This window comes from Siphateles boraxobius, unplaced genomic scaffold (genome assembly GCF_051911475.1).
Source record: "Siphateles boraxobius isolate OS27281-9 unplaced genomic scaffold, OSU_SipBor_1 65, whole genome shotgun sequence".
Classification (NCBI taxonomy): domain Eukaryota; kingdom Metazoa; phylum Chordata; class Actinopteri; order Cypriniformes; family Leuciscidae; genus Siphateles; species Siphateles boraxobius.
In genome coordinates, this window is record NW_027509192.1 from 15,494,377 (window position 1) to 15,515,959 (window position 21,583).

At 38.0% G+C, this 21,583-nt stretch overlaps 1 protein-coding gene across 3 annotated transcripts in view; it reads left to right on the forward strand.

Moving 5' to 3' along the window:
- Window positions 1-21,583, forward strand: part of banp (BTG3 associated nuclear protein) — a 50,764-nt gene that overhangs the window by 7,242 nt on the left and 21,939 nt on the right. For 2 of the 3 annotated variants that reach the window (XM_077211357.1, XM_077211359.1), the window contains 5 exons: window positions 3,733-3,972; window positions 7,683-7,844; window positions 10,174-10,301; window positions 12,856-12,927; window positions 14,371-14,421. In XM_077211357.1, coding sequence (XP_077067472.1) covers window positions 3,733-3,972; window positions 7,683-7,844; window positions 10,174-10,301; window positions 12,856-12,927; window positions 14,371-14,421 — 653 coding nt within the window. The remainder of the gene's footprint in view (window positions 1-3,732; window positions 3,973-7,682; window positions 7,845-10,173; window positions 10,302-12,855; window positions 12,928-14,370; window positions 14,422-21,583) is intronic. The other variant, XM_077211358.1, reaches the window with a different exon arrangement.

A 21,583-nucleotide genomic window follows, 5' to 3' on the forward strand; every position in this document is an offset into this window, starting at 1 on the left:
GCCGAGAATTCAAGCGGTGCTACGGAATCGGAGGATGACATGGACGTGTGTGTTGTTGCTCACCCGAGTTTCGCACCCCATATGGATAGCGGCGTCCTGGAGACCTACTTTAGAATACCTAACGTCAACTGGCAACGTCAGCCAAAGCCTACAGGGTCAAATGGTCGTCTTTCTGTAAAGTAAGTTTATTTCCATATTGTTAACACGCTAACGTGGCAGGTTCATTGCACAAATATCTTGCAGTTAAGCTAGCCACTGTAGTGGGAGTGGTCTGCAGAGCTGAGCATTGCAATGCACTATGGGGATTGTTGTCTACAATCCACAAGCATCAAAAAGTCATTTTCTGCCTTTTATCGGCCAAGAAGGTCCCAAATTAGAAATTTATGATACAATTCTACTACATATATGACCCACTTTCAATACATACTCATGTCTCCACCGGTGGAATGACTCTTTAGAAGTGCACTAGCATATAAACGTCCTCAAAGCTAACACACATGATCTAAAAGCCACCAAAAATTCCAAATGCGATTTTATGGCCTCTTTTAAAGGATATCATTTTTATAAGCCAATGGGAACCATTTGCTCTGAATTCAGCACAAACATGGCCTCACAAGAAGAGCAACCAATTTGAACAATTATTGAAAAGGTTTGAAGACATGGAAATCTTTGAAATGCATCTGCACAAATAAGATGATGGCGTGTGTTTTCATGTGTTTTGTCTGTGTGTGGTGGGGTGACTTTAAAGCATGGAAATGTAGTGTAAAAAACCTTCAGGCTTAGTTAGTGATATCAACGTGTACTCAACTAAAGCTACATTTGATGATTAATAAAATAAACGTGTTTTGACTATCCACTAGTACTCCCTCGACACACAAAAAAAGCGTGTTACATCAACAATGTGTCTTGTGTAAGCCGTCTGGACGTAAGTGATTCAGGGATGTATCTTTGGTCTGGAGGAGGTCTGGGATTAAAGGGTTTGTTTTGATTGCTTAACTTCTGCTTTTGCTTTTCTTATTATTTGACTGGGTTGGGTTTGGAGTTGAGTCTGGGTTAGCTTGGTTAGTTCAAAGACGTTCCTCTGCAAATATTCACTCGTTCTCAGCTGTTTGTGATGATATTTAGTCAATGAAGGGCACATTTGGTTTTTAAAAGGCTTTGCTTTTGTTTATGTTGTGATGTTTTCCTCTTTCTTTAACCTCATCCATGGATTTGATGTAGGGGAATGTGGTAAAATGTGTCATCACTTTAATCTAGCAAACTGCATAATTTTTGTCATGTGACCATATGTTTAAAAAGTGAATATTTTTTTTACAACTGCCTGTGATTGAGAGATGGGGGGGGGGGGGGGTGCATGGGGTAAAATAAAGTTTTTTTTGTGCATGGGGTCAAATTAATGATGTAGATTATTATTTTAATATTTTCAATTATGTTCTGTTCTATGTTTCTCTACAATTAATTATAAAATAAAATAATATAATAAGTAATATCATTTAATTAGTGCTGTTGAATCGATTAATCTTATATTAGAAAAGTTTTAGTTTACATAATAGATGTGTGTGTGTGTATATATATATATATATAATGTGTATACTTCACACACACACATTTACACATTTATACATATATAAAATATAATATGTATGCGCACGTAGTATGTAAACAAAAATATTTTACTTTACTACATTTTTTAATGATTAAGCGTGATTACAGGTAATTGATTGGACAGCACTAAATATAATATAATATAATATAATATAATATAATATAAGAAATATAAGTGGCCATCTTAGCTGCATGTGATGGAAAGATTTACATGGGGAAAAATATTTTGTTAAGGTAGAAATGTGTATTTGCTTGAAAATGAATAATAATTGAATTATATATTAATAATTCAATTATTATTAAAAATACAAAAGTTGATAATTGTTTCACTACATCCATCTTGGGTGTATGGAAATGGAAATATATTATTAACCTTATAATGCAAATATATAATCTACATTCATATTTTTATTTTGTAAATCGCAAATAAAATAAATGTAAATCGTCCGTGCATTCCTTAACTTACCTCTTGACCTGAAACAATTTACTCCCTAACATAGTTTTTACACTCACGCTTTGACAACCCATGATAAACTTTAACCGGTCCGCCATAAACCCTGCCAGCTAGAGCCAGAGCAATGTTTGGCATGTACTACACATACAAATATTGAACAGAAATGCCAAATGAAATAGTTTCTGAGACAAAATATGCCACAATATTATTTCTTGAAGTACTCACGATGAGAACGCATAAAATGTAAAATGTCTTACTGTTAAACTTAATCAACATTTTTAACCATGCCAAATTCTTGTCCATATAAAGACAGCGTCTCTTTCTTAAAGCAGTAGTGCTGCTGTGAAGTGTTTTTTTTGGTGAGCCAGCAGGGGACACTCTTGCATTTGCTTTGAGCGTGCGGAGTGTGTTGAGAGGGCCATGTTCTCACACCCTCCACAGATATTTGGGATTAGTGCTCGGCTAATGTTGAAAACAATGGCTGATTACATTTGTTCCCACTCCAATCCTGAGTATGTCGTTATGAATGAGTCATGTATTTTGACAGATGTTTCAATATTTATAATCTACGACAGTGATCAGCAGGCTAGATCAAACTTTTGTTGCCAAATATCAAATATTGCAATATAATATACTATGTTATTTAATAATATACTGACCCTTGCAAGGGTGCACCTTCCTAAAATATAAAGGCAGCTACATATTTTCATGTATTAAGACATTTATACTGAATGAGAAATTTTGAGGACAACATGTTTCCAGAATTAAAAAATTGGCATTTATATTCTAACTGCACTAAAACGAATGCAAATTTAAATTTAATTAACCAAATTAAAAATATAATCTGGAAAAAGTCTATAATTTTGTGTATCCTTTTTACCCATTATTAGCAGTGTTATTTCTTCTTTTATTAATATGTCTGCTTTTAAATTCTCTGCATTTTTTCAGTTTTATTTTAGTTTTTAGTGCTTTTATTTTTTTAGCTACTTTTTTAGTACTTTTTAGCTTTAATTTCTTTTAGTTTTAGTCTTAGTAATTTTAATACTTCAACACTTTTATTTCAGTTATTGCCAAGGCAACAATTCCAACTGTCGTTTAAGTAAGAATAAAGAAACATTTTCAGATAAAATGCTTAAATAATAACCACTAATATTCTTCCAAAGCCACTTTTACAGAACATAATGCCATAAAACCCTTAGTTAGCAAGCTGAAGGCAAGGTAACATTTCACAAAAATTGACACAAAACACTTAAAAATACATTTTTATCAATAGAATAAAATAAGTGTTTATCAATTAAATTCTCAAATCAATTCTCAAATATTGTATGGGCCTTCTGGTGCCCCCTTGTGGCTCCTGTTGGTCCCCGGACCCCAGTTTCAATACATCTGATCTACATACCCAGATAAATACAATCTAAGCCCTTCTGTTGTAATGTTTTGTTCTTTAGTCATGTTTTATCCTATTTAAGGCCCCAGGTGAGCTGAAAAAAATAGTCTGATTAGTTTACCTAGAGTTATTCATATTTAGCATCCTCTCCTTTTGTCAAAAAGCTTCATAGTTACATAACTCTTATAAATTACAGTGGCAAGTTACTTGTTAACAAGGCAATACCGTGTACGTTTGGAAAAACGTTTTTGTAATGGCAACATGCGTCTTTCTCTTTCCTCCATAGAGGACTATCCAACAGGAACGTGGCTCGGTGACGAGAACAACCCCGAGATGCGCGTGCGCTGCCCGGTGTCTCCAGCGGACATGTTGCACATCAGCACCAACTGTCGCACGGCGGAGAAAATGGCCCTGACGCTGCTGGACTACCTGTTTCATCGCGAGGTGCAGGCCGTCTCCAACCTCTCCGGCCAGGGCAAGCATGGCAAGAAACAGCTGGACCCTCTCATGATCTACGGCATTCGGTGTAAGTCCAATAAAAGAACAACATAAGTATGATTTACAGTCTGTCGATCGACTGATTAACAATTCTTTATGTTGTCGTATGAGCAGTCAGTCAGTAAACACACTAATTTAGGTCTTTTGTGCCTTATGTGTTACATACTATGTCTAGTTATAAGCTATATGTGTTTGATTCGGTAGAAAGAGCTGACTCGTAAGTGTCATTAACTTGACAATCAGATAGGTTTTGATTCACTAAAAAGAACCAGGTCATAAGAGTCGTTTGTTTGAGATTCAGATTACACTGATTGTCTGTGTCTGAAATCACACACTCTCTTGAGTTGTAAGTAATTACTCCACGACCACTAAAAAAGTGTGTTCTATATAGTATTAATGTAATGTGGACGGTCTACATTTGCCATGTTGTCATTATCATGTGACCTACCAGCATCAGTTATGTTGCTTATCTGCCATTCATAAATCTTCTCCCGTGGCCTCATGGGACAGTAAAGTGTTTATCGAATGCACACTTCAGAATCTCACCGGAAGTAGTAGGACATCCTGGTACTTTTTGCCTACTATTTTACGAGTACTGTGAATTCAGACATACTTGTCATACTGTTTTACCATATAGCTGGGAAGTATGTGATTTCGGATGCAGACATTGCAATTTATGCTTTTGAATCACTGAAAAGAACCAGTTCATAGGAGTCATTTATTTGGGAATCAGATATCACTGATTGAACTGCATGGTTTTGATTCACTCAAAAGAACCACTTCATAAGAGTCAGTAGTGCCGGTATCGGACTATCCTTGTCAATGCTGTAAGGTTTTGATTCCTGGCTAATAAGACTCATTTGTTTAGGAATCAGACTACACTGGTTGCAAAACGATTGCACTGTGTGGTTTTGATTCACTAAAAAGAGTCAGTTCATAAGAGTCATTTTTGGGGAATTTGATTACACCGTTAGCACTGTATGGTTTTGATTCACTAAAACAACTGGCTCATAAGATTCATTTGTTTTGGATTTGGACCACACTGGTTTGGCAGAATATTTTAAATGCAATGAAAAGAAAATCATTCTGTTTTTTTGTTGTAGTTGTAATTAACCAGTTTTGAAGCCTATCTGTTACAAACCCTGTCTGTGACAAATCTGGTCTTTGATCATATCAGTTCAGTTTATGTGAGACAGTTTAATTCAGTTTTGTATTGTCTAATTCAAATAATTTCAGTACTCGAGTAGCTCATCTGCGGTTCTGCCTCATCCTCGACACCAGAGGTATTTTCCCCACATGACATAATTAGTGAGGTCTCTAACCGCTCGTCTCATTCACAACAAATCTTCACGTTAATATGTTGGTCAATTCCAGCAACAAGCCATAACATCGTGAAATTATGTATACGAGGAATGTTACGTGCAGTTTTTCACTAACAAACCCTATTTGACAGCTGCTAGTATGAATTAGCTTAGAGCTGTTTGTTTGCATGTTTATTTCTGCTTCAAAGTGCAAAGAGTTTATTTGTTTGGAGCAAAATCGCATGGATAAATATTACATCAGTGTTTCCTCCCTTATTTCCTCACAGATTATATCATGGCGGCAATGTTCTGTATGCCAGTGTTTTGGACAGTTCAATTGCCCATTTTCTTTTGCAAACATTACTACTTTATTTTTTAGCATGAGCGCTAATTGTTAAGAACAAGAATTAGACAAAATTCTGTATATTTAATGAGCAGCTTTGTTCGCAACACATTACAAGCTTTTCAAACATGGTTGCTAACTGCTAGAATTTGAATCAGAACTTTTTCTATTTGTGAAGGAGCAGGGTTTTGTGTTTGTTTGCACACTTTACAATACTATGCTAACCACAAATGCGCTAACGTTAGAACATGAATTTGAAAAACTACTGTTCCCAATGTTTTGGTCAATTGGCCATTTTTATTAGCAAACATCATTTTTAAGCATGTGTGTTAACTGCTAAGAACAAGATCTTGACAAAATTCTGTATATGAAAAACATTGGTAATTGCTATAATATGAATCAGAAAGAATTTTTAAATATTTGTTAAGCTGCAGCGTTTCGTTTTTTGTTTGTTTGCATACTTTACAATACCATGCTAAGTACATGTGCATCTTCTTTAATAAGTAGCAACTATTCATTTGCATATGTTACCATATCATGTTTGCTAACTGCTAGACCATGGATCTGAAAATTACGTCAGTGTCTCGTTCATTGTTTCCATTTTATCATGATATCAATGTTTTGATCAAATGGCCATTTTCATTTGCAAACATGACTATACCGTATATTTAAGCATGTGTGTTAACTGTTAAAAACAAGAATTCAAAAATTTCTGTGTATTTAATAAACAGTTGTGTTTTCGTCAAACAACCTTTGCTCACAACACATTACAACATTTTTAAACACAGTTGAACAGAATTTGAATGTGACATTTTTTTAGATTTGTCAACAGCAATAGCCGCGTTTCCACTGCCGGGCCAAGGCCAAGCCGTGCTAGTGCGTGCCAGGGCCAGTCGCGTTTCCACTGTCACTTCCGGTGCTTGAGCGGGGCTTACTTGGGGCCAACGGCCAGGATTTCTGGCCCGTCGAATACCTTGGGCCAAAGCGGGCTAGCTCGGGCTAGAGGCGTGGTCAAGGTAAAAGGCGGAGTTTATCGGTGTTAGGGAAAGTTATGGTCTGTGGCAAGATGCACATTTCACTTTTTTATATAGCGCAAAATAATCGCTGCTCGAAATGGGGAATCGCCTGTAACGTTACTGCCTGTCGAAGATACCAAAGCTCTTCTGAGCAGTTGGGCAGAAGAAAGGGTACAACGTCAATTTGACAGCATGTGCAGAAACGAGGACGTTATAAAATACATCGTTGCTGAAGCTAAGCATTCATCGAACAAAGCTTTAAGTTCGGGAAAAAATAAAAAAGTTGCGGAGGCAGTACGAGGCGATTAAAACGCACAATGGACAAAGCAAAGCCGAGAGAAGGAACTTTCCATGGTTCGACTTAATGGACAGTGTGCTGGGTCACAGTCCCTCTGTTAGTGGCGAGACAAGTCGGGACACTATGGCAGCCACGGCCGGTGAGTTAATATACATGCTATCTTCCTAACTAAAAAAAATAATAAATTTATAATACCCGCTGAAATGGGTTAGGTTGTATGACGTTTGATCCAGAAAGGCGTGTTAAGGGCGGGGTTTAGGGCAGCGCTGCGGGGCTACTGGTCCGGCAGTGGAAACGCAAGCCCGGTGCTTGAGGCCCGAGGCCACTGGCCCGGCTCGGCTCGCTGTTAGCCCTGGCCCTGCCCTGGCCCGACAGTGGAAACGCGGCTATTGTTTTGTCTTTGTCTCCATACTTTACAATACCATGCTAAGTGCATGTGCATGAACCGCTAGGACATGAATTCGAAAAACTTCCCTATATTTAATAAGCAGCAACGTTTTAGTCAAATGACCATATTCATTTACATATGCAAGATATTTATGATGTGCAAAAAAAAATCGCTTCCCCGATTGCAGCAACTTCCATTTATATTAGCTATTTTGTGCCAATTTCTCAATGGCAATTTTGCGCCCCCACATGAACACATGGTATGGAAACGCTGCTTTATTCACAAATGTTTTATTCGATATTCCATTTTTGCACATATGTTTTGCCCCTTATTTCATGACTGATTTTGTCATGGTATCAATGTTGTGAATGTCTCTGTCTATGTGCAACCAGGTCACCTGTTCTACAAGTTCACCATTACCGAGTCCGACTGGTACCGTATCAAGCAGAGCATTGATTCCAAGTGTCGAACCGCTTGGCGTCGGAAGCAGCGAGGACAGAGTTTGGCCGTAAAGAGTTTCTCACGGCGGACCCCCGCCTCGCAGAACAGCTCAGGTATGGACCCCTGCACCCTTTCCCACCAATTTTGTCTCTTTCGTAACTTATAAGCCCTGTTTCTCTTTGATTTTGATGCTAAGTGTCTAGGCCCAGCTGGTTTGTGTTCAATTGAACATAAACATGTGCTGAGAGCGTGTGCGTGTGTGTGTGCGTGTGTGTGTGTGTGTGTGTGTGTGTGTGTGTGTGTGTGTGTGTGTGTGTGTGTGTGTGTGTGTGTGTGTGTGTGTGTGTGTGACAGAGAAAATACGCAGTTGTCGTACAATGTGCTAGTTCGCCATCGAATTAGCTATGTGTATAACCTAGTGTCCATTTGTGCAAACGTTGTGTACATTACTCGCACATGCACCCCCATGTGTTTATTTGCACACTCATGTTTGTGTGCAAGAGAAAAGCTCTGTGACTGATGTTTCCTCAACTAACAGATGGTTCTGATCTCAGGACAACGGCTCACGTCCTGTCCCTTCCTCTCAGAGATTCACTGGCCTTCACCTTTGACCCATTTTGGACTAACACAAATATCCTGTATTGGTTCTCTCCACAATGGTCCATACATTTACGATTGCTTCACCTCCTTCTGTTGTCCATGTCCAGCTGGAATAGGCCTCCCTGCGTTTGATTCAGCTTTTAGCTTATGAACAAGCCAACTGTTGCTCAGCCTTCTATCAAACCAAAATCGAAGTGTGAGGAACATGTGGACTATGAAAGGAACAAAGTGTTTCCATCCGACAGCAAAAAATATCTATTTTTTTAATGTGCAGGAATGGAGAAAATAAGCCGCAAACCCTGCTGTAGCTCTCAAAATTCTGTATATATTTAGAAAAACGTATCTAAATATTCTGTAAATATTTGTTTGCATTTTTAAAGGGATAGTTCTCCCAAAAATAGAAATTCTGTCATCATTTACTCATCCTCATGTCATTTTAATCCCATAAGCCTTTTGATAATCTTTTGAACACAAATGAAGACCTTTTTAATAAAATAACTGCTACCCAACTACTACTTTGATGCTTCAAAAAGGTCACAAAGAGATCATAAAATTGCAAAAACTATCACATATATGATAAACTAAAAGCTGTAAAAATCATCTGCTAATGTCTGTTGCAGATACAGATATTCGTACATGTGAATAACATTATGAACAGTCCACTTTCTCTCGAGTGTTTATGATTTGACCATTCCAATATGGCGGATGTCTTACATATTGGAAGCAAACACAAATGAGGCATCTATACATATCATCAAACAACCATCTTCAGATACATAATCATACCGTTTGTTTAATTGTCAAAAAAGAATCATCAAACACAATTGTTTTTGTTTTATTTGGCTATTGCTAAACTGATAGCAGCCAAGAAGTAAAAACTGGCAAGCTAACGGACAAATTGGTCTGGAGATCTTTCAGATGCTTAAAATTGAATCCGGTTTACTTTTCAGCCGCAACCTAGGAAAGACCCAACATAGTCTCTGATCACATTTTGTCTGGGGAAACTAACAGAAGGGCAGTGTCACATTTTGTGCTTTTTCCTCTAAGTAACGTTAGCCTGCTAATATGCCCTTCGCTATGATTTAAAATCACTTAAACTTTGTAAATGAATACCCGCACCATTTTTCCAGAGACAACTTGACGACCTTTAATCAGAATTGCGGTGAGCGTGTGTTTTAAGCGTCCAGGCTGTTGTAGCATGTCAGCAATACTCGTTGTTTAGACTAAGGGGTTGGGTTTACGTACAGTTTTAGGGCACGAGTGTGTTTGGGCTTCTAGATCGAGAGCCCTTGTTGTGTATTTTGAGATCATTTACGCTGTATAAACATGCTCTAATCTGGCAGATGCACTGGATCCCATCCAAGAGCAGTCGGAAGGGATTTTCCTGAAGTTCAGGGTGTGTGTATGTGAACTCTCTCCATCTGTGAGAACCTTGTTTATCGTGTGTTCTCTTCTACATTTGTTTGGGTTTGCACATTGCACATTCGTACAAATTCTGCAGAGTATGTGTATGCCAAAGGGCATTTTTCTGATATACAATTTTTCTGATATACCGAAATACAAGATTCGCCATGACGGGGAACAGACTGTGGTCTCTCTCTCTCTCTCTCTCTCTCTCTCTCTCTCTCTCTCCCCCTCTCTCTCTCTCTCTCTCTCTCTCTCTCTCTCTCTCTTTATCTCTTTATCTTCGTCTCACTTAAGTGTGTGTGTGTGTGTGTGTTTGGCAGTTACAGTTGAACATCTTCTGTTATTGAAACCAGTTGTTTGACACGATTTGACTTTTTGGTTTGACCCACATAGTTGGACTGTGTTATAAACTTGTTTATGTGTGTCCTCGAACAGATGGAGTCTCGGCCGCAGAGACGTCGGCTCTCGAGACCTCGACCCAGCAGGCCTTGCACTATGCTCTGGCTGGAGCCACACAACAAGTCCAGATCCACCGTATTGGAGAAGACGGACAGGTGCAAGTTGTGAGTATAGTTATGTCGTAATCCAAAAGGCCAACCCACACGAAAATATATTTTATGTATCTATCTATCTATCTATCTATCTATCTATCTATCTATCTATCTATCTATCTATCTATCTATCTATCTATCTATCTATCTATCTATCTATCTATCTATCTATCTATCTATCTATCTATCTATCTATCCATCTCTCTTTATCTCTTTCTATCTTAATCTCTCTCTCTCAAGGTCATCTGTCAAATCTTCATTAACCGACATTAGCTTTTCATTTTTTACATTTTTTTTTACTTGGGTAAAGTTAACCCAAAGCTGAAGTTCAGCTTAAATGCCATTGTTAATACAATTAATTTTTTTATTCAATTGTAATTAATATAGCATTGGCAAATATATGACTCTGAATTAAATAAATATACTTAATAATTATTTAATTTTATTATTGTATAATAATTCTTTTAATACCTTTACAATGTGAGCATTGTAAAATATCAGTTTAAAGGGTTAGTTTACCAAAAATGAATTACTCACCCTCATGTAATTCCTAACCCGGAAGACCTTCGTTCTAACCTCTCTGATTTTATCAAAGATATCTTCATTTGTGTTACGAAGATGAACAAAGGTCTTATGGGTTTAGAACGACATGAGGGTGAGTAATGACAGAAATTTAATCTTTGGGTGAACTATCCCTTTAATGTTAAGTACCTTAAAAAAAGGCTACATACTTTTGAGTTGGGGCCGACTCTTTTGATTTAGGCCAGTATGCAAATAACTAAAAATGCCATAGCAACCACCCAGATCACCCTAGCAACGTTGCAACCACTGCCAAGGTTGGCAATTTTGCACAACCACCACTTTTCTTCACAAAACACAAATATCTGGCTTAATTCACGCATTTCCAAGACCGCACATCTTGCAACGTAATACATATATCCCCGTTCATTTCAAACCTGGCTCAGCTGTGCAGACAAACATATAAACACACTCAAACATCTTTTTGAAAGAAGGTCTGCGTCTCCCTGAACTCTGTGTGTTTGAGTGCAAATTCTCAGTGTAAAAGCCAATCCCCTGCAAGCATTTTAATGGACAGAATTTCCGCTGTGCCCGATCATGCGGCCTCTTTTGAGGACCTAAACATGATCTCGGACTTTCACAGCTGCATGAGGTCATCTCCACCCCTACACACCATCTGAAATATAATCTGCATGCATTGTGACAGCACAATCAAAACTCTGAATACACAATGTACAATCAAGAGAGTTAAATCTGCGGAGGAGTTCTTGGCTTCTGCAGACTGTCAGAAACGGATCTGTCATCTGTTGTTTGTGTAACATCTCCCTGAACCGAACCGTAATAGTTGTACTCTCAGAGGCAACCACTCAATGGTCAGTTTTTGTCAAGCCCTTTGGCTTCTCAAATGTTCAGTTTTTGTCACTCGCACATAATCGATAATTTAAGCCTGTCAGATACGGCAAACAATGACACGCTCTTTTTAGGTTTTGAATGATCGCTTGTGTTGCTTGTTATAAACTTTCCTAAATTAGACTTTTTAATGCACTTTTTGGGAAAGCAGTGGCGGAAAAAAAACGATTAACAAAACCAATAATATCAAATGTTTGGGAACGCATCACGTTAATTGTGGAAAAATGCCTCGTTTCCATACCGCAATGATGAACTAGCAAGCAACATGAGACAAAAGTCATCATGATTCATTTAGTGTTACAATAACTTCAGTAAATATTTTACTGAAAGACAGCAGTCATTTTGTCCCGATTATTATTAGAAAACATAATTACATTGGGATTGTTGGAAAATTTGGTGTTTACCACAGTTATATAAAATCCAGCACCTAGCCATGCCGTCTGCATTTACAAACATTTATGGAAAAAATGGGTCGTTCTGAAGAGCTCAATGAATTCAAGCATGGTACTGTGATTGGATGCCAGCTTTACAATAAGTCAGTTCATGAAATTTCATCCCTGAGTGTCCCAAAAGATACATGGGTCAAAAACAAAATCTATATTATTCATTTATTACTTTTTGTGGTGGGGCCAGTGACAATTATTCACTTATTCGAATCGAAAATCGAGAATCTTTTTCAAATTAAGAATCGAATCGAATTGAGATCTTTTCGAATCTGAATCGAATCGGGACATCTGTATCGATACATAGCCCTATTTGGGATGCACTGGAACAGAGATTGCAAGCCAGGCCTTCTCGTCCAACATCAAGGCCTGACCTCAAACCTGCTCTACTGGATGAATGGGAAAAAATTCCAGCAGGAACACTCCAAAATCTTGTATAAAGCCTTCCCAGAAGAGTGGAAGCTGTAATAGCTCAGCTGCTATTACATATTAATGTTTATGTATTTACTAAAATGCGATGCGATTAAAGTTCCTGTTGGTGTAATGGTCAGGTGTCACAAGTCCATATAGTGTGTATATATACACACATAAATGCACACAGTTGAATAATATTGTCACACTTTTAATTGTCAGATATAATTATTTGACAACAGCTTGAGTGGAAATGACATGTTTGTTTGTTTTATGGTTCATAGATACCGCAGGGACACCTCCACATCGCTCAGGTGCCACAGGGGGAACAGGTGCAGATCACACAGGACAGCGAGGTACACATCATTTCCTTTAAGTTTCTTGTTTTTCCTTCACACATTCGTTCTTCTTCCTCTGAGTCACTCCACCCCTCATTTGTGCGTACTAAATGAAGGTCTCAGGGGGTTGAGCCATCAAACCTCAGCACTGATCCATAATTATTTCTGAGCTACCAATTTTAGTATGATCTGTGGCTGAGAAATCTCCCTAAGCCCTGATTTCGAAAGGCTCTTGATTTGTACTCAGTGTCCTAGATTTGAAAAGGATTATTTAAAGGTATCCGCAAATATGTAAACAATGTTTTGATCAAATCCATCCATCGTCCTGAGAGGAAGAGAAAAAGAATTGTAGAGCATTTCCTGTCCTCGTTTACAAAAAATTGATGATGACCATAGACTTCGGTACTCATGTTTTTGGTAAATTCCCAGTGATGTTGTTTGTTTTTGAGTCCAGAGCTTAGCAACAGCGTGCCACTTCATCCAACCTCCACTCACAAAGACCGTCTTTGTAATACATTTGGCCCGCCTCATCAAAACCATTTATCTGAGAAAGTTTGTAAAGGAAATGAGCCGTCGTAAGACCATTTCCCTTTATCCAGATATTTGTCAGGTGTGTGTGTGTTTCAGAGTCAGATGGAGAACATGATTAAAACTTTGCTGCGGTGTAGTAATCTGATTTGCGGTGTATCACTGATTTAAAAAAGTCTGTGTTGTGTTACTCAGTTTTCTTTTTCAACAAATGGTCAGTAAAACACTTCAAAGATGTTAATCATCAGCCTCTGGTGGTGAAACGAAATATTCATGAGCTGTTTCAGTTTGCAAGATTTTCAACCCTGTTACTAAACTTTGGTTCCTTATTTTCTAGTGAAAAAAAATGAAACAAAATGAAATAATACAATTAATCATTATGAAAAAATAGTGTAAAAATTAGCTCCCAGTTGGGGCTAGCTAAACTGGGGCCAAATGTTGGTTTATTGTTATGGATAAACTGGATAAAATGTTATTTTTCAATTAATTGTATTTCATTTGTCCCCCCCCCCCCCCCCTACAATAACTAGGGTAACAGGGTTAAATGGGTGAGCTTGACAAATGCTGATTTTGTCAAAAATATGACATGGCCTATTGAGTTGTTGGGCACAGCTGAGAAGGATAGACCAAAATGACCATTTTAAGCTTGAGGATACACACATTTGATGCTACTTTAATGCTAGTTAATTTGATGTTAGATAAGCTGTATTTAATAATTATCACAACAAAAATGTGTTATTTGTTCACCCAGAACACGCTTTTACATTGTTTTTCTATGTAAATATGCATTACACTTACTCCTGTGTGCTCGCGTCTTTTACAGTGTAGTGGAAAAGTCCCTAAATGCTTTTGAAAAAAAACATTGGGGACACTAATTTGTACCTCATTCAATTGCTGAAATTTGAATATGCTTATGTTTTTCCTCTTTTGCAGGGCAACCTACAGATCCACCAAGTGCATGTTGGGCAAGATGGCCAGGTAAATGTAGGTAGCCTTTTCCATTTATTGGTCCGTGTCCATGTGACAGTCTCTTTTTGTGTCCTCTCTCGTTCTTTGGTTTGTTCTGAGAATATAATGTTTGGGACAGTGTGCACTTCCTGTTTCTCAGCTCAGTTCCATCACATCAAAGTGGGTCTATAGATCAAACAGGGCTAAAAAGCAACAGAGACTTGTGTTGAAATGAGCTCATTTCACACACACACAAACAAACTCAACTTCTAAATTTTGGATCCATGTTTGTTATCTTCCTTGGGGTGGCAGTAGCTCAATGGGTAACACTGTCGCCTCATAGCAAGAAGGTCCCGGTTTGAGTCAGGACTCCTTTCTGTGCAGAGTTTGCATGTTCTCCCCATGTCAGCGTAGGTTTCCTTCAGTTTTCCCCCACAGTTCAAAGATGCAGGTTAGGTGGATTGAAAATGTCAAATTGGTGTGTGTGTGAGTGTGAATGTGTTCCAGCACTCTCAGTTGTGTCAGGAAGCCAAATCGAATGTGTGTGTGTCAAGCGGACCCTGCAAATGAGTGATAATTACACTCAGAAGATGGTTTGTTCCTTACTAACATGTGACACCACCTTATATTGAGAGACTGGTGCGTCCATGAGTGCATTTCCAATTATTTGTTCATGTTTTTCCATTTTCCTTTTTCCTTTTAGCAATTCTGTTGTGTTTTTGTCATTGTTATTATATTTATTTTATGTCTATATAGTTTTTTTTTTTTTCATTTTTATTTCAGTTTAAATTTTATAAGTATTTTTATTTCAGTGAACATTTATTTTATTTCAAGTAATGAAAATATTTTTATGGTTTTAGTTTTAGTTAACTATAATAACCACAATCTTAGCAACCATAAAACAACATTTAGCATTGTGGATGAACATAGTCTGCAAAAGCTGCACACTTTTTCTTCAGAAAATAAAATTTTGATCTTTTGCTGTTTTATCAGCACAATTTTTCAGCTCTATCTTTTTACACACACTCATGCACCCATAACATACCTCATTATGATGATGATAGTTTTCATCTGTACAGTAACAATGAGAAAATGTTTGCCTTGTTTTCCTTTCTTTCAGTTATTCCTGGCATATCGCCCATAGTGTAAAAGGAGCCCAAATGATCATAGATATAAGGGGCATTCAGTCCCCAGTGCCAAAGTTTGCACATAGACAAAGTATGTGTGGACAACATACTTGTCCATCCATAATATGGATAAGACAATGTCTATCTGTGCTTTCACATGAAACTCACATTAAAGCAAGAGAAAAAAAGAGCGAAAGAAAATGTCATTAACCCTTAGACAGGCCTGGTCCTGTCTCATCCTTCACTGTCATTGCTCCTCCTTTTATGCTTCCGAAGCTCTTCCGTGAGAGATACGTTGCCACACAGCCTAATTGAGATAGTTTCATGGACTAGGGTTTGATATATAGTAATCATAATGGTGTACCATGACTCCAATTTGGATTCGGGTCACAGTTCAGAAGAAGGATTTGAATCAGGACAAGAGTACAGTTAAGAATACAGGACAGTGTCTGTTGTGCATATGGATCACTTTTTGGCGAGGTAATTAATATTTTTTGGCGTTATTTCAGAATGTCTTGGAATTGTTTCACACAAAAAGGAAAATTCTGAAATTGTTTATACAGCCTGATGTCTTTCCAAATCCGTATGACTTTCTTCTGTAGATTGATTTTTTAAAAAAGTTTGGACGTCATTGACATCAAACTTGATGCAACACATCTAAGAGTAAATACTAGAGAATATTTACTGTTTGTCACACAGAAACTTGGAACAAAGTCATCGTATCATTTAGACTCTTAGAAGGTGCTTTAATGGTGTTTTTCTTTCTATTTTGAGCTTTAAAGACAGTCTGTACTGACCTTCTCGTAAAAAGAGCTGTGTGAAGTTCCTTACTTAAGGGATTCGCCTGGTAAGAAGAGTTTCTGATTGTATTCAAGTTTTTACATCCCCATCTGCCCGCCATGTTCTCTTTGTCGTAAAAGGGAAAGAGCCCATGATTTACAGGCTGTCAGTCTATAACAGAATGCCTTATCATTTAGCCCCCTCCACTATCTAAAACAAACACACACAGTCCGCACATGAAAGTCTTTCATGAGCGAAAGTGAAGGAGTGTTAGTGGTGTGTTAAATCAGTCAGCGACCTCTTATCTGATGCCCCCTCTCCTGCCCTCTGATCTGACCTCCACATCTAATAGAGGTACAGATCGAAAGCTAAGGGAAGAGAGCGAAAAGAGGGTGAGAGGACTGAAGTCTGAGGAGATTTTGTTTTTACTTCGTGCAATTGGTTAGTTCCACGTTGTGCTCGCAAATTCTTCAGACCAGACATTGCAGATGTTTATTACTGAAACTTCTTGGTCCTTGTGTTTTCTATCAACAAGAGTTCTTTATTTACTTCTACAGAGAGATGGTGCACAGTTGTGCACATATTTGGGGTTCTGTACGGTGCTGTCAGACACTACCTTGACCAGTTTAGAAGTAGGAAGGGAGAGATTTAGCTCCTTTTGGTGCATTACTTTGTTCAGATTGTGAATCCCCTTCGGTGCTGAATTATTCAGGAGCATTCTGCAAGCACAATAGATAATTGCACAGCGCTGTAGCAGTGTGGTTGCATCTCAGTAGCTTGTGCGTCTATAGTCTCACAGAGGCTATTTGCAACCAAAAACCCTTCATTTGGAGAGGAACTCTCTGACATGTAAAGTGAGCAAACAAAAAAAGTGATGGGAAGGCCAAGTATGGCAACCCATACTCGAAATTTGTCCTCATGCAAGTTAAATGCATTGATAATTTTAACAGTTTTAAACAAGAAATATTTTTTTTTGCACTGTGCACTTTTTTTTTGGTATGCACCGAGCACTTTTGTTTTTTTATGGCCTCTGAATAAAGTCTAAATGATTAAAAATGCTTTTTTTCATTCAAATGTAACATTTTTAAACATAAAATGCACATAAATAGCAATTAAACCACATTGTTTAGGCATAGCTACGCATAGTTTAAGATTTTGACTCCAAATTAGATTGGGAAATGTGTATCTTGGTACCTTGAAGCAATTTTGTGTCCCTGCTAGCTGATGAAAATGTAGCACCAAATGCTTCATCAAATGAAAGTCAGGCCTGAAAGAGTCTGAAGTTGACATGTCGGGCCTCTCAAGCAACTAGAGCAATGTTTTCAATGAAACCTGCTTCATTTACCTATAGATCTGAAAGTGTGCACTGCAAATTCAGATTGCTCCAGAAATAGACCCAGTAAAGACTTATTCTTAGTCTGAAAATTCATACAAATTTAAAAAAGAGTATGGAAAGACTACTGCGATCTGTTTCTAATCTGCTTTTTTTTTATTTGTTGTTTTGTTGAATTTGGACTAGACTAAAATGAGCTCAGGAGTTTAAATATCATTCACAAGCTGCATCTGTGTGTTCTATTGATGTAACTTTTTCCCTCTGTAAATGTGTGTATATTTATATTGGTATGTATGTAATTATGCCCATTTGCAATCCAGAACTTCTAGTTTCCTCTATCTCAGTATTGAAACCAGATGTGTGCAGAGCTCACATCCATTAAGTACCTGCTGTAGGATCTAAATTCTTTAGGATTCAAGGTTGTTGTCACAACCTTGGGGCTTTAGTCCCAATTCAAACTCCTAAATGAATTTACCCTTTTTACATTGGAACAATGTTTTCCCCCAAGATATAAAACAAAATATGTTAAATAAAATGGTCCAAGGCTTTTTGTGATTGTATTTCAAAGCATTGTTGATGCGCTTGCCTGTCTTGGGTCGTAATAGTGGAGTCCTGGAAGCTAATGTGGTCATGGCAGGGATACAAAGGTCTTCTCGCAAATATTCACAAGAAAATCCCTTGGTAATCTAATGGAGAGAAGTTCTCATGGAGCTGATGCAAGATTTGTTGTCGGTGGATACTGGTATGTAGTCACATTGCTTGACTTTCCTCATTAACGCTTGTGACACAAGGAATCGTCTTTGTGAGCATTTCACAGTTTTTTTTACTGCAAGTTGGATGCAATGAAAACGTCTGATGAACAAGAGGCACTAAAATAATCTAGTCATCATAATTTATGTTGCTCTGAGATGCTTTCCATTGGAAACATTGAAAACGTTGAGGAAAAACACAAGTTTTGGAGGCGGGACTGGACTGTGCGTCTCCTCACAGAGGTTGTTCCAAGGTCAGATATTTCACAAGTTTACAACACATGGAGTGATTCGCCATGCCTGTCGATTCAGCAGTATAATCAGAAACATAATGAAGATGACACAAAAAAGAGAGGTGACACGTTGACACCAACACTAAAGCAAGCTTTATTTCTTTGTTCCCAAGAACAAGCTTTGCAGCTCTGCTTATCTGCATGTTGTTAAATTTGTTGTAAAATTTTTATTTATGTGATTCCGTCTGCTCTTTGAATCAGGAATCTTATAGATGTGTGTCTGTCTTATGAATTGCCCAGGGTCTGTTTAATCCCTTTCTTTGGATACACTGTAAAAGATTGCTTTGGCAAGAGGAGTAGTATCTCAATCTGCCACAGGGGTCATATTTAAGGTTGTTGTTAGTGATTTAGTGAGTAATAGGATTTGAAGCTAACTAAAATTGCAGTTTAAGTTGGTTGTCAACCAACCCGGCCATGGAAGTCATACTTGTACAATGTTATACAATGAGGCTCATTTTGAATCTCTAATTTGAACCATTAGTAACAGGAGAGAAACTGTAAAACAATACCTTCTTTCCTATCTTTCCTTCATGCTTCTGTTTCAGCATCCTTTTTTCTGAGCTTGCTTCCTGACTTTCAAGCTTCTGTCTGAGCATCCTTTGTTTCTTCCCAGTCTTGTTTCTTCCTAGCTTTATTTCTTCCTTCCAAATGTCCTTACCTCCATTTTATGCTATCTTCCAAGCTCCCTGACCTTTCTTCCTTCTAAGCTTCCTCGCCTTTCTACTGATCTTCCTTTCTGCCCTCCAAGCTTCCCTCCCTCTGAGTTACTTTTCTGCTGCCTGAGATTACTTCTGAGCATCCTTCATTTTTAGCTTCCTCCGAAACTTCCTTGCCTTCCTTTCTTCAAAGCGTCCTTACCTTCCTACTGAGCTTCCTTCCCTCCATGCTTCTTTTCAGCCTCTTGAGTTTCCTTCAGAGCATCCTTCCTTCCTGTTCCCAAACTTCCTAATCTTCCTTTCCGAACCTTATTTCTGCCCTCCAAGCTTCCATCATTCATTTCAAGCTTCCTTCGAAACTTCATTCTTTTTACCTTCTAAGCTGATCTCCCTTCTTGCCCATGAAGCTTCCTTCCCCTCTGAGCTTCTTTTTTTGCCTCCTTAGTTTCCTTCCAAGCATCCTTCTTTTTGAGCTTCCTTCCAAACATTATAACTTTCCTTTTAAACTTCCTAATCTTCCTTCTGAACTTTGTTCCTGCCCTTGAATCTTCTTCCTGCCCCAAACTTCCTTGCCCTGAGTTTCATTACAAATATCTTTCCTTTTGAGCTTCCTTTCAGACTAATTTGGTGATGACTAAGCTAAACCCTACATTTCTTAAACATGACTAATATTATAACACGTGCGGAGGTCTAGATTGGCCACAACCAGTGGCCATGTGATTTTCAAATGAAGCAGATGGAATAGCATTATGTATATTTGATGATGACTTGAGCTAAACCCTGCACTGTTTCAACATTAGTGATCTAATGCAATGTTTAATTATTTGGAACTGCATATCCATTAGAAATTATATCTGCTTCCTGGCTCAAGGCTATGTTAAATTTGTGTGGATACAATACGGTTGATGATGGCAGCCCTCCAAATTTGAATTTTTCAATTTATGAAAAAAACCAAAACGTTATTAGTTATGGGACCATCCAAACAAGCCTAATGCTGTATCTTATAAGACTGTCTTGTTTGTGTGGAGTTTGTGTCATAATGTAGCAAATACGTACTCATGTAACTGGAATTAATCTTTGAGCTCAGATGACTGCAGATGTCCTCATTAGATAGTGTTCATTGTTGGGGTAAAATAAAAAAATTTTGGATACAAATTTAGACCTATCTTTAATGTACAACTGTTTTTTATTTTTATTTTTATTATTTAGTTCATTTGTCTGTGGGAGGTTTTGCAGCAGATGCAGCAGAAGTGATGTAGGACTCTCAGATGGTTTTAGGAGTTCACTCAGTTTGTCCAACGTCCTGTCGGCCGTCTTTCTTTCTGTCTGTCTCTCTCTCTGAACAGTTAGGCCGTCACATCTGTCCTGGCTTAGGTCTGGCCCGCTCCAGATGCAAGTTGTTGGAATCATGTAGAAATTGGGCGGAAGTGTTTACCTTTCCAGAGAGACTTTTTTTCTTGTCCCCCTGACAACTCCTGAGGGTATGAGGGAACTGTACATGTTGCTGGGAAGCTCACCTCTTTCACAACACAGTTTATTGAACTGTGCAAAAAAAGAAATAAAATATCCTTTTCCAAAATTGTTTGCGACCTGCATATCCAGTCGTAAAGAAGCATCCAGTTTTCATCAAGCTTAATGTTAGAGCTGAACCAATTTACCAAAATACTCTTTTCAGGGGAATTCATGAATTTGAATGTTTTTATCATTTATAGCTAGTTGAGATTCGTGTGCACAGAAGACGTCACTGGTAAGCCAATAAAGAAAAATGGAGCTTGGGAGCAATGGCATGTTTGCACAGTTGGTTGTTATGTTTCGAAGAGGTCCCAAACTAAATGTTTTTTGCATTAAGCTGCTGTTGTTTTGTTCCTCGTTGTCTTTGCTCCAGTTCCTCAATGTGTTTGCTGTCCTAGTCTCCTGCTGAAAGCATTACTACATTAGAGAAAGATTTATTCTGGGTCCTTTTATTCCTGTTTGCTTTTTGTCCCATCAACCCAAGCTGACAGCAGATCCTGACTTGCTCCGCCAATTTTTAAACCCTTTGTTTGGCAGCTCGCCTGTAAAGAGATAGCAGAATTGAAATTTGGCTGTTTTCGGAAGATACAAGGCTGGGCACAAGGGTAGGTTAGCTCATGAAGACCTTTGAGAAAAGGGCATTATCTATATCAGTTTCAAATACCTTTTAATGTGAGTTTAATCCAGTCATTAACAAGAAGGCAAACAAATGCGGTGCTCAACATTAACTCTTATCTAAGTGGATTTA